This window comes from Ascaphus truei, chromosome 2, assembly GCF_040206685.1.
Source record: "Ascaphus truei isolate aAscTru1 chromosome 2, aAscTru1.hap1, whole genome shotgun sequence".
In the NCBI taxonomy this organism is placed as follows: Eukaryota; Metazoa; Chordata; class Amphibia; order Anura; family Ascaphidae; genus Ascaphus; species Ascaphus truei.
This window is the reverse complement of record NC_134484.1, coordinates 303,925,675-303,940,173: the sequence shown is the minus strand read 5'-3', so window position 1 is coordinate 303,940,173 and position 14,499 is coordinate 303,925,675. Positions and strand designations below refer to the sequence as shown.

Below are 14,499 nucleotides of genomic sequence, written 5' to 3'. Positions count from 1 at the left end.
TCTATGTGAACCTCTTCTACATAAGACATTGCGTTGTGTTATGATATTTTTACATCAATTATATTTTTACATCAATGATATTTTTACATCAATAATACAGTACCTAAGCTGTTACGATTTATAATGGCCTTCAGACTTTAATTAATTAATCAATTTGAAGGGTATTTATAGAGGGAGTGATGCAGAAAGCAATTAGCGAAATGTGTAGTTCCCTGCCGGTGTGTGCAAACACGTGTCCACTATCAGCCACCGTCTCTCCAGGAAGTTCTCCACTAGCGGACCTGCAGTCGGACGCGGTCTGCAGGGTTTCACCGTGACCTGGAAGACCCGTGGAGAGTACCGTAGCTGAACTGTGCTTTTCTGAAGTGTGAGTGTTTTTAATTCTTGTGCTGCTGAATAAACTGTAAACATCTTTGATGTGCGCCTCTTCCCTATTTACACTGTGGGAGTGACATGAGCCTCTCAAGAATGTTTGAGCGTGGCTTTCATCAACGAGGGCGTCATCCTGTATTTCTACTCATCATTGTTGCGTAATGAATTGCAGTCTGTGGAGGTCCTTCAGCCCCGAGTATTTTCAAGGCAAGAAAGATACCATTGAATTCCGTGTACCCACACATGGCCGTGTGAGTAACCATTATTACTATTACCATTCATTTGTCCATATCCCTTTTCCCCACTTGTGCTATAATCACTTTTGTGTCACTGTTATATTGTGTTTTGACTCTGCCTACCTACCAGCGCTCCCCTTCTGTGGTTTTTTCACCTTTATCTCAAGGATCCAGGTAGATCCTTCTTTGGTTGAGCTGCAGGACATTTACCCCCATGAGTGATTCCTCATGGTTGGTATTCCAGGTTCTTCTTGAAGGTAGTATCTGTTGATTTTATTCTTCTCATGGTAGCGAGCGCCCCGGTCTTTTTTATGTTGTCAATAGTGGGGAAACTACTTGAAGGTTTAATACGGGATTAATATTCAGGAATACCTAATGGAAAACAAAATTATTAGTAATAGTCAGAATGGATTTATGAAGGCTAGATCATGCCAAACTAACCTTATTTGTTTCTGTGAGGAGGTAAGTAGGAATTTAGACCAGGGTAATGCAGTTGATGTGGTCTACTTAGATTTTGCAAAGGCTTTTGGTACGGTTCCACACAAGAGGTTGGTGTACAAAATAAAGCAAATTGGACTAAGTAAAAATGTATGCACCTGGATTGAAAACTAGTTGAAGGATAGACAACAGAGGGTTGTCATTATGATGGTGCAGGGGTACCCAGGCCAGTAAATACAGGTATTATGCCCGGCTGGGTGCCAGCGCCTTATTGGGGAAATGTAGATTGTCAGCTCTGCGACCCAGTAATGGCAGTAACACTGTGATTGTAATACAAATGTCTGTGTGTCTCCCACCAGGTATAAGGTGGCGAGAATAATGTATTTCTAACTATGAAATGTATTACTGCAGTAGTGTTTCCCTGTAACCGCTCAAAGGAAAAATGGTTTTAAAACCCAGCAACCATAGCACAGCGCACAGCTGTTAGCTACCTTCTGCTAGGAATGTCCTAGCACACTGAGATTTGCTGTGAACGCTGGTTGGGTAAAATCATCAATAAATTTAAAACGCAATCTTTATAAAGTTATATAAAAATTGATGCAAGTGAAAATTAAGTGCAGTATAGCGCTCACGTGACAACCTAAATAAATAAATTAATTGAACAATAAATGACAATAATACATAAACCTGTGTACTGGAGTCCGAAAAAGAGTCCTTAGAGCAGCCCAAAAAGTTACTCTGGTTATCTCACAACCAGTAATGGATATGGGAGTGGTAAACCTCTTGTGGCGCTGAGGAAAGGGGTAGCCTATAAAATTCAAATGGACAGTGGAGATTGTCCTGATCCTTGAGTTGTTACCTCAAGAGAAGGGAGACAAAAGATGGAGAAACACTACAATAGTGCATTACCCATGGAACATAAACATAAAATATGTAGACTGAGCAATTTAATAACCCAAATTGGATTGATAAAATGTGTACACCTGTACATCAAATTAGTAAAACATCTGAGTGCCGAAGCACTCTGAGTAAAACTTTGCTCCGCCGATAGGAAAAACTGGAATCCTACTCACCAAAGGTGACTAGGACATGCCATTAAATGATTGGTCTTTAGCTGATCGACACCGCTCGCATCGGGGTGCAGCATGCCAGTGCCTCGAGGAGATCCGCCTTCCGTGCTCGAAGTGCAATACTTCCAGAGTCTCACCGATCGACTCCTCTGCTGACGTCACCACTAGTGTCCACTGCTACGGTGTCCCTGATATGCCAAAATAGTCCAGCGCGTTTCAAAACTCCTAATTGTGGGTTTCTTGGTCAACCACTCCCATATAAAAATTTATGACTGAAAGTCCCCCTATTTTAATTGTTCCAACCTTCTGGGCGTAAGGGAATTTTCATTCAGCTGGCCGGAAGAGAGGGAAATGCCGGCAGGAACAGAGGAAAACACTTAAGTTGTAATTCTTGTATTTTAGGAGTGTATAGCAGGAAGTCTCTGCGAGGTGAGAAATGCATATGTAACTCAGACTTCTAAGACCCCCCGTTGGCTTAGCTCCACCGGGTTTGAAAAAGTCCCTAGTTGAAAAGATTTAGCTGACTAAAGTGTGAAGTTGGGAGGGAAATGCAAGTATCCCCATCTTAGTAAATGTCCGGGCAAATGACCCAGGTGTCTGGGTCTGGTATGCTAAGCGGCAAAGGTGCGAGGTTCATGCATGCCCTTAAACTAAGAAGCCGTCTGCCAGGTTTTGCCAAGTATGGGCAACTCTGGGATAGGTGGGAATATTATTCCCACGAACGAGATTGGCTGCAGAGGGTACAGATAGGGATTTTTACTGCATAAGTATCCCTGCAGCCGATCGGGAGTCAGATTAATCTAAGCTGGATTTTAAACTTTGCAACATCGTAACCCAAGTAAAGAGTTCGTAAGAACTAAGGAATTCAGAACCAATTCTATGGCGGTAGAATGAAGTAAGCAGCTATGGAGCAGAAACAGTGGTTGCTATAGGCGCCACTATCCAAAGACTGTATTCGTCTCTGTTTGCGCGCAACTTCCGCTCCTGGGAATTTGTGCCTAGAGACTCTATTTCTAAAGATTTTGTTCTGGGAATAGAAGATTTCATTTTAACCCATACCAGTAAGTGTATTTCATGTGTTTTTTGTAAACTAAGCTGTGTATGTTCATTCTGTAAATAAATCACAATTTATTTTATCTCTTGCTTTGCTCAATCAAAGGATCTGGATATTAAGGTGTTAAAAGTTCTGGTCTACCGTGACAGTCATAAATGTAACTTTTTCTGATTGGGCTAAGGTCGTGAGTGGAGTACCTCAGGGATCGATACTGGGACCCCTGCTTTTTAACTTGTTTATTAATGACCTTGAGGTTGGCATCGAGAGCAAAGTCTCCATCTTTGCTGATGATACTAAATTGTGTGAGGTAGTAGAATCAAAGCAGGATGTAATTTCTCTCGAGAAGGACTTGGAGAGACTGGAAGCTTGGGCAGGTAAATGGCAGATGAGGTTTAATACAGACAAATGTAAGGTTATGCATTTGGGAAGCAAGAATAAAAAGGCGACTTACAAATTAAATGGGTATAAATTGGGGGAATCCTTGATGGAGAAGGAGTTAGGAGTGCTTGTAGACAGCAGGCTTAGCAATACTGCTCAAAGTCATGCAGTAGCTGCAAAGGCAAAGAAGATCTTATCTTACTTTAAACGGGCAATGGATGAAAGGGAAGTAAACATAATTATGCCCCTTTACAAAGCATTAGTAAGACCACACCTTGAATATGGAGTACCATTTTGTGCACCACTCCTTAGAAAAGACATTATGGAACTAGAAAGAGTGCAGAGAAGAGACACCAGATTTATAAAGGGGAGGGACAATCTAACTTATGAGGAGAGGCTAGCTGAATTAGATTTATTTACAAAAAAAAAGAGGCGTCTAAGAGGGGATATGATAACTATATACACATATAATCAGGGACAGTACAAGGACCTTTCAAAAGAACTATTCATCCCAATGGCAGTACAAAGGACTATGGGCCATCCCTTAAGTTTGGAGGAAAGGAGATTTCATCAGCAACAAAGGAACAGGTTCTTTACAGTAAGGGCAGTTAAAATGTGGGATTCATTACCCATTGAGACTGTAATGGCAGATTTGTTCAAAAAAGGTTGGACATCTTTTTAGAAAGGAAAGGTATACAGTGATATACCAAATAAGTAAACATGGGAATGATGTTGATCCAGAGAGTAATCCGATTGCCAATTCTTGGACTCAGGAAGGAATTTTTTTTTCCTGAGATATCTTTGGATGATATGTCACTGGGGTTTTTAGTTTGCCTTCCTCTTGATCAATAAGTAAGTATATATATATAGGATAAAGTCTGTTGTCTAAATTTAGCATACAGTAGCGACAAAGCCTATTCTAACACGGCTGGTGCCGCAACCCGCGTGAAGACGCGGGTTTGTAATTTTTTTTCCGCAGCGTGCCGCGTGTCACTGATGCGCGGTCACGCTGCATTGGGTGCATGCGCGCGTGGCGCGCGTGCCCAGGGCTCCCCGAAGGTAGCCCTGGTTAAGGGAGATGTGGGGATGGCGGTAGGGGGCCCGGGGGACCCGGTGGACCCGGAGAAGCAGAGGGGAGAGGCATCGATCGGAGGACCGATCTGAGAGGCTCCGGCTGGCGCACAGGAAAATTCGGCGCCAGCCCGGAATCTGCCGCGGGACAAACCGGGTAAGTGTAAGAATAGGCTTTGTCGCTGCTGTAGGTTAAACTTGATGGACGCATGTCTTTTTTCAACCTCATCTACTATGTAACTATGTAACTATGTAGGAACCAAAAAGAAAAAACAATTAAATAAAACCAAGAACCACTAATCAAAAACAATTAAATTAAAACAAGAGCCACTAATCCAAAACAATGAAGTTAAAATAAGAACAACAAATACGAAACTATTAAATATAGCGCATTTGCCCATTAAAAAAAACATTAACCAGCCAGCATAAAGTAAATTAAAGTTGGATTTACCCCTGCCAGGATGAAGGCCGCCCTCATCTTCCTCTGCATTCTCCTCGTCCTGCGGAGCAACAACATTACAATAAAAAACAAACTACTGGCCACTAAACCCTTAATTACCTTAGCGGTTATTAATCTCTATAATTAAGGAGCTACTACACCCAGCCTCTCTACCCATTGATTGACACAGTGGTAAACTATGCCCCCATATGGGCATGGATTGTCACAATAACAATGGATGGTCAACCTAAAAAACACACATATCAAAAAATACAATACATTACAATGAAATAAAAACAAACATTTGCTAAAAATGCATTGCTTGTGACTGTGCTTATCTATACCCAAAAAGTGGTATAGATAAACACATTGGAAGTCAATTGACAACCTAAACAAATACACATTTAAATTACTTACAATCAATGTGTTTCTTACATTTGCTGTCTTCACCCCCATCCTACTCCGGCACCATCTCTTGACCCACGATGCAATGCTTAGCCATTGTTCTAAATATATCTGTAAAAGATCCCCTTTATTAATACTTTAGTAATACATATAATAATACATCACTAATATAGTGACCATCTCAACGTACTTTTGAACTAAAGCTGTTTTGACTTTATATGTATATACACCTTATGTGTATCTTCCCGTGATTAAAATAAGATTTTACATGCAAAACAATTTGTGCCAATATTTGATTAAGGTAATTAGTCTATTCAATACCTTTACTGATCCTCTGATCAAGACCCTTTAGTTCCCAATTTTAGGTGGCCGTACTTTTGAGATATCTGTATTTCTGAAATGTTTAGTGAACACATTACAAGTGGTGAGTGCAGTGTTTTTCTGGGGGCTTGTTTTATCCCTCTTTATGGATTCTGTGTTTGCTCTGAAAAATGCCACATATAGAGGAGGGACCACCACAGGCTTGTGCAATATAGTGTATTTTAGGCGTAAGCAATAAATGCCATAAAACTGGGACATATTGTATCTTTTTTTTTCCTCTTTCATCACTGTTCCAAAACATAGTGACATTTGTACCCATGATCTTGCTTAACCCATTTACCAAGGAGATGGTTGGACTAAACCCAAAAGTGTTTAACTGAGCTATGTGTACACTTGTTGATGCTTATGCCTTTACTATACTGACATTTGCTTTTGTTTTTATTATTTTCAGAAGCACTATAGTCCTTGTTCTCCTGGTGTTCTGCATATGCTTCCTAGTGACTTGTATTATGTACCTACATGTCACACGAGTGCAGGTAAATATATTACAGCTTCGTTAAAAAAGGAATAATGATAAAATGTACACTTCAATGTGTAATTTTTGCCTAATATGGCTTGATTGATATAGAATAAACCCCTAACTCTCAAGTGGATTGCTATATATTTATGGAAAATTACTACAGTGTTATTTTTTTCTTAAAATATAGCTTTCTGTTATCTTATCTAAACCCTTGTGCAGCTATAAATTGAGATGAGTTCATCTTTAATCATGCCAAAAAAAAAACAAAGTACAACTCTCAGGAATTTTAATCTATAGTGATTTAAGTACTTAATAATAAAGGGTAATTTTAAAATAATCTTACAGTATAAGCTAAGTGCACATTTATTTTCTGTAGCACCATATACAGTGGCAAGAAAAAATTTGTAAACCGCAATGATAATTGCAGAAATTCCATCGTTTGTCCATGATAACCTTCTTGAATCGAAAGCAATATTTTCTTAAATATCAAATAAGGTTTATATTAACCAATTCCATGCCTTTTTAAACACAATGATGTATGAATTAGACAAACAATGAGTAATTAAGAGTCAGGGTATGTGAAAAGTTAGCAAACCCCTTGTTTTATCAGCTAAATAAACAGAATAATTAGTTGCAGGTGTCTAAATAATTAGGGAGATCTTCAGGTGTGAGTTTGGTAGCCCCCACCCTATATAAAGATCATAAACTGTTTGAGTTTGGTCTTCACCATACAGGTGTGTGGAAACACGTCATGACACGATCAAAATAATTCTCTGAGACCTCAGAAAAGCAGTTATTGATGCTCATAAGTCTAGACAGGGTTTTCAACCATTTCTCAGAATTTGGGGCACTACCAATCCCCTGTCACTCAAAATGTGAAAGTTCCAGACCACAGTTACTCTACCCAGAAACAGTCATCCTACCAAAACCTCTCCAAGAACAAACCAGCAAATCATCCAGGAAGTCACGAAGAACCCCAAAGCAACACCCAGGCCACTCTCGCCTTGGCTAATGTGAGTGTTCATGACTCTGCTATCAGACAAACACAGAACAAGAATGGTGTTTATGGAGGGATAGTCAGGAAGCAACCACTGCTCTCTAAAAAGAACATTGAAAAAACTATAATAAAGCGCAACAAATAATGTGATATAATCAAGCTGCAGCCTAAACACCCGCGGTTTTCCCCAAATCGCAAATTAAGATAACATAAACAAAACAGTGTTCGTGGCGCAAAGTGATAAAACAGTTAATATGTGCAAATGAACCCAATGTTAGTTAGCACTGAAAAACACATAATACTGTAACTCCAAGTAGAGGATTCTCCAGGTCAGCAGACTCTTTTAGACCCTCATATGAAGAAAAGAACACAAATGCAGAGAGTATAGTGCTTTAACATTTACTTAAGAGGACAGACATCACAGGGGGGAATGGTGACACACGCACACTTTCCCCGCTGGTAAGTAAACAAGAAGTGACTTTGGGCGCACTTCAACCCTTCTCCTTAGATGACAGCTCCCAATGCGACCGCTCCACTTCTCAGTCAGGAACAAACCGCGATTGCCTCCGCCAACGTCTCTCACCCGCAGTGGTTCGTCTCAGCAGTCTCTTTCCAATCAGGGCTTCTCAATCTGTCATCTAAGGAGAAGGGTTGAAGTGTGCCCAAAGTCACTTCTTGTTTAGTTACCAGCGGGGAAAGATTGAGTGTGTCACCATTCCCCTCTGTGTTGTCTGTCATCTTAAGTAAATGTTAATGCACTATACTCTCTGCATTTGTGTTCTTTTCTTCATATGAGGGTCTACAAAGAGTCTGCTTACCTGGAAAATCCTCTACTTGGAGTTATAGTATTACCGTGGCGGCCAGCTCTAATCTAAAGCGGTTGCCTCCGAGGGTTAAAAATAGCCGCGGACGGTGCGCGGCTATCTTCGGCCATTTTCGGCTGGTTTTCCCGCGCCTCGGGCGCTTTCAATAATAAGCGCCATTAGCGCTTATCTATTGAAGCGGCCGCCGCGTGGGAAACTCCGATTCAAATCGGAGAAAAGCCCAGCGGTTGGCCCACATTTAACCCGTTAAGCTTTAGAATAAAGCTGGCCGGGACAGTATGTGTTTTTCAGTGCTAATCAACATTTGGATCATTTGCACATATTAACTGTTTTATCACTTTGCGCCTAAAAAGAACATTGCTGCTGTCGTAAGTTTGTCAAAGAGCACCTAGATTATCCACAAAACTTCTGGAACAATATTCTTTGGGCAGACGAGTCAAAGGTAGAACTTTTTGGCCTCAATGAGAAACGTTATGTTTGGCAAAAACCAAAACTGTGTTCGAACAGAAGAAGCTCACCCCAATGGTCAAGCAAGAGTGTGATGATTTAGGGTTGGATAGCCTGCCATTTTTGACACAACCATGAATTCTACATTGCATCAAAAGATTCTAGAAGAGAATGTCAGTCCATCCGTCTGTAAGGTGAAGCTAAATTGAATGTGGGTCAGGCAGCAAGACAATGATGCTAAACATAGAAGTGGATCTACAAAAGAATGGCTGCATAAAGAGAAATTCAGTGTTTTAGAATGGCCTTGTCAAAGTCCAAATCTAAACCCCATAAAAATATTGTGACAGGACATGAAGTGAACTGTCCATGCAAAGAAGCCCTGAAATGTCAATGAGTTCAAGCAATTCTGTGAGGAGGAATGAGCCAAAATTCCTCAAAACCACAATGTGAGAGACTGACGAGCAATTACAGGAAATACTTACACTGGCGACACACTTTATTGAAGTGTGGCCAGTTCCGCAAGCCGGGAGATTTCCCGGCTTGCAAGTGGCAGCCTCTCGGCGTGCCGCGCGTCTCTGATGCGCGGTCACGCGTCATCGGGTGCCTGCGCCCCCTGCACGCGCGTCCAGGGCTCCCCGAGGGAGCCCTGGTGTCCCGCGATGTGGGGGACGGCGGCAGGGGGTTCCGGGGGACCCGGCGGACCCGGCAGCGGTAAGGAGAGCGCCCCGATCGGAGGGCGCTCTTCCGCTGCTTTGGCGCGCGCCCGGCACCCTCCGGCGCGCGCCAGGATACTGCTGCGGCCGAGAACGGGCAAATGCTCGAATAAACTCGGCCGCAGCAGTAGTTGAAGTCATTGCTGCTCAAGGGGTACTGAATCTAAGGGTTAACATACTTTTTCATGCAAGGGTATTGAATATTTAATCATTTGTGGATAAATAAATGTTAAAGAAAACTATTATGTTTTTGTGTTATTTGTCTGATAAGGTTATCCTTATCTATTATTAGGACTTAGATTAAGATCTAATAATATTTTAGCTTTTAAATATGTGAAATATGTGAAAATCCTAAGTGGATCACAAACTTTTTCTCACCACTGTACATAATTGTATATATTACTGTATGGTGGATAAATCAGTGATGAGGCTTTTTATCATAACATCTCAGGAAATATTGTCATAACATTTATTCTGATTAAGTACATTTTGGACACATTTACTGAGTACTGATAAGCCATAAAACACCATTTGGAGCTGTGAATCACTTTAAATCCAATTCACTTGAATAAACCTTAAGTGTCTTATGGCTCGTCACCACATAGTATACTTACAGTATGTCTTTAGAAATATAACAGACTTAAAACGCCATACATTGCAATAATGCTGGCCTGTTATTTAATATTAGCACTTTTGAAAACAATGGTTAGGGAAATCACATGTTATTTAACATATTTTTTTAGTTATGTCACATTAAGGGGGTAATAACATCTGCTATATCAGTGTATTTATAATTGCTATAAAACAATTAATTTTCATGCTAATTACAATAGTGCTGCTTAAATTGCACTTTCAAGGTTAAAGGGGGTGATTTATTTAGCTCAGATATGAGATATCCAAGCTCGATCCCGCATTAACTGCCATTCAAGTTTTTAAGAGTTATCAATTATATTTGAAAAAAAAAATGATTTTCAATTGTTTAAATATATTGTTAATATGTAGAGCCCGAGTTATAAATTGATGAAATAGAGTTCTGAAAACTTCAACCACAAATGTTATTGAAGCTCAATTATTCTTCTGTTGTCTTTCAGTGCTTTCCAGGGTGCCTGACAATACAAATTCGAACCATTTTGTGTATTTTCATAGTAATATTAATATACTCTGTGGCACAAGGATATATGGTGAGTAAAAAGTGCAACAGCACATTGATTTATAGAGAATAGATGTTTGTTATATGTACTTAAAAGAGATGTACACTGTTGGTTTTGGTTCTGTATTTGTGGAATACTGAATGTGAAGATCATTTTTTATAGGAAAAAAAATATTAATTAAAGGGCAGTTTTATTTTAATAATTTGTAATAAATATATCTATATTTTGTTATTTTTAACCCATAATACATTTGAGATATTTAAGGCTTTTTAATTGTATATACAAATGTATTGTGACATTATTAATTACATTGCTATACAGGCATACCCCGCTTTAAGTACACTCACTTTAAGTACACTCGCGAGTAAGTACATATCGCCCAATAGGCAAATGGCAGCTCACGTATCCGCCTGTCATCAAGTCCTGAACAGCAATACCGGCTCCCTATCTGTACCAAAGCTGTGCGCAAGCAGGGAGACTATAGAGCCTGTTACAAATGCGTTATTTACATCAGTTATGCACGTATATAACGATTGCAGTACAGTACATGCATCGATAAGTGGGAAAAGGTAGTGCTTCACTTTAAGTACATTTTCGCTTTACATACATGCTCCGGTCCCATTGCGTACGTTAATGCGGGGTATGCCTGTACAGTATATTTTAACATATACAGGTAAACCCCGTTATAGCATGCCCCGTTATACCGCGAAATCGGTTATAACGCGGTTTTCACGTGGCTCCCGTTTTTTTTAAAAACTGCACACACACTGCACACACTCCCAGCACTCACTGCACACACTCTACACTGCACACACTGCACACACTCTACACTGCACACACTGCACACACTCTACACTGCACACACTCTACACTGCACACACTGCACACAATCTACACTGCACACACTCTACACTGCACACACTGCACACACTCTACACTGCACACACTCCCAGCGCTCACTGCAGACACTCTACACTGCACACACTGCACACACTCTACACTGCACACACTGCACACACTCTACACTGCACACACTGCACACACTCTACACTGCACACACTCTACACTACACACACTCTACACTGCACACACTGCACACTCTACACTGCACACACTGCACACACTACACTGCACACACTGCACACACTCTACACTGCACACACTCTACACTACACACACTCTACACTGCACACGCTGCACACTCTACACTGCTCACACTGCACACACTCTAAACAGATATCTCTCTCAGACAGGTAGGTCCCGCACAGACCCCAGCACCTTAACCCCTTGAGTGCCACAATGAACACCTTAACCACTTAAATGTCAGTGCAGAGCAATGAGTGCTGTCTCTCTCCCCCTCCCCTGACACGCATGGGGTTTAATGTAGCCCTACCTACAATTAAAAAAAACTCACACCCGCACTGAAGTCATATCCCCCCTGTTACAGCCATATTAACCCCTCAGAGGATGAGACTTCCAGTGAGGGAAGCACACCCCCTCCTCCCCCTTTAGTCCTTATCTCTCCTGACACGGGGAGGTGGTGATCAGGACCGGTCCCTTGTTCTGGTGTCCTTCCTCCCTGCGGCTGCATGTCAGGACCGGTGTGTGGGTCTCCCCCCCGCTATGTCGCGGAGGGCCGGTAGGTGTGGGGGCCTGGGGGGGAGGAAATGGATGCCGGTGGTGGGAAGACTCGCCGTTGCTAGGGGATGTGTAGGGCTTCCGGCCACCCCTTCCTTCCTTCCCTCCTCACTCCCTACCTCCCGATCAGGCGCGCGGCGGCCATTTTTTTTTAAAATTAGCGTGACCCCGGGTCTAGCGCGGTCGGATCGGGTTGGCCCCCGAGGACCGCGCTATAACGGGGTTTACCTGTACGTATATATTTAAACTGATGTGTGCATGCTTAGTATTAAACAGAAACAAGCCACCTACCATCAGACTTGCCTAAGTCAATCAGTCCACTACAGAGACATTTCTCCAATTGCGTTTAGTTACCTGGGATTGGGTTTTTTTTTTTTAACTTGTAGTTTTTATTATTTTTGAAAATACAGCATTAATACATCTTATAACCAGTACTGTGTCATGCGCTATCAGTATCTCATGTGCATCTTGGCTGAACACAAACATTGCTCATTAACAAGGTAACATAAACATAGACATAAATAATAAATAAAACATAATACATAATGAAGGAGAAAGGGGAGGGGGTGAGGGGGGGATGGGAGGCCACGACACCGTTCAACGCCCAAGGATCCGCTGTCCATGTGTTTTTTTGTTTTTTTTTGGTGGTGAACAATAGTAATTTATCTATTAGTTTTCCTCTGGTATCCCTTTTAACGACGAGTGAGCTACCGCATCACAGGAGAACGCATTTACCGAATATTAAAGCAATATGGTGGATCTCTCAACCCCTGGCGTCCAGACTTTTAGAAAATTTTCGCCAGTGTCATTAACTAAATTTGTCAATTTTTCCATCTGGCATACGTACTAAATTCTGTTCCGAATCTTGGGGATAACAGGAATTTCACTTTGTTTCCATAATGCTGCGATCTCACACCTCACAGCTGTAGCAAAATGAGCTATTAGTTTGAGATCTGTTTTTGCGAAGCCCTGTCGTGCTCTACCAAGTAAGAAAAGTCCGGGATCAAATGGAATTTCGAGGCCCAAAATCCTCTGTAGCCAATTGTTGATCTTATTCCATAATGGAACCAACCGGGGGCAAGACCACAGCATATGTAACAGATCAGCGGGTTCTCCACATTGTCTGGGACACAATGGGGAGCTTCCATTTACAAATTTAGATAGTCTAAGCGGGGTAAGATAACACCTCATTAGGACCTTATATGCGTTCTCCTTTAATGTTGTACAAATCGAGCTCTTGGCAGCAGCAGTTGCTATTTGAGTCCATTCATCTAATTCTAGGATCTCCCCCAGATCTGCTTCCCATTTTAGCATATACCCCAGCTTGTGGGTGACTTTAACGCCAGAACCGACCACTTCTCTATTCATCTGCGATGTAAGTCCCTTAGTATTTGTCTCTCTCAGACAGAGCTTTTCAAATGTTGTCAATGGTGGGTGTGGGTTCGAGTTATTGTAGAAGGCTCTGATCTGGAGGTATCTGTAAAATTCTGAGTTTGGGATATTTTTATCTTCTCTAATTTGTGCAAATGTTATGATTTTGTTGTCTTCCTCCAGATCTTTTAATCTCGTTATATTATTATGTTTCCAAATTTGAAAGTTTGTGCTATGCATACCTGGAGCAAAGTGAGGGTTTCCCCATAGAGGTGTCATCAGGGTATTTTTGGACGTAAGTCCACATCTAAATTTGGTAGCGTCCCAAATTGCTAATGAATTGGTCATTGAGGATAGCGGCGGTTGTATAGCATATTTTCTTGCTATTTTTGGGGACCACAATAAATTGCTTAGCTCCAGTGGGGAGCAAGCCTTGTTCTCCAATGCAACCCATCTCTTCATATCAGGGGGTGTCTGCCATTGGGAAAGTTGGCATAATTGGGCCGCACGATAGTATGATATCAAGCAAGGTACTGCCATGCCTCCTTCTAATGGTTGTTTTAGTAGGGTCTGTTTTTTAATTCTAGCTTTTTTACCCCCCATATAAATGTGAAAATGGCGGTTTGTAGCTCACTAATTTCTTTCAGATTCAACGGCACTGGGAGTGTTTGGAACAAATATAAGATGCGCGGGAGAATATTCATTTTTACACTATATATTTTGCCTATCCAGGAGATATTGAATTTCGCCCACCGCCTTATATCCTCCTTCAGTGTTTTGATTAACTTAGGGTAATTTGCCTTATAAATTGATTTAAAGTTGCTAGTGATAAATACCCCTAGATATTTGATCGCTGTATGCTGCCAGCGGAAGATAAAGTTTAGGGAAATTAGTTTTTCGTCTGGTTTTGGTATGGTGACGTTCAAGGCCTCTGATTTTGATTGATTTATTTTGAACCCTGAGATTTTGTTGAACCTACAGTATCCAGCAAGCTGAAAATATTAGGGAGAGAGGTGAGTGGTTTTGACAAGACCATTAGTACATCGTCTGCGTA

General features: G+C 41.3%; 1 protein-coding gene across 7 annotated transcripts in view; it reads left to right on the top strand.

Annotated features, from left to right (window-relative positions):
* Positions 1 to 14,499, top strand: part of ADCY1 (adenylate cyclase 1) — a 747,796-nt gene that overhangs the window by 534,272 nt on the left and 199,025 nt on the right. For all 7 annotated transcript variants that reach the window (XM_075586430.1, XM_075586431.1, XM_075586432.1 and 4 more), the window contains 2 exons: positions 6,236 to 6,320; positions 10,377 to 10,466. In XM_075586430.1, coding sequence (XP_075442545.1) covers positions 6,236 to 6,320; positions 10,377 to 10,466 — 175 coding nt within the window. The remainder of the gene's footprint in view (positions 1 to 6,235; positions 6,321 to 10,376; positions 10,467 to 14,499) is intronic.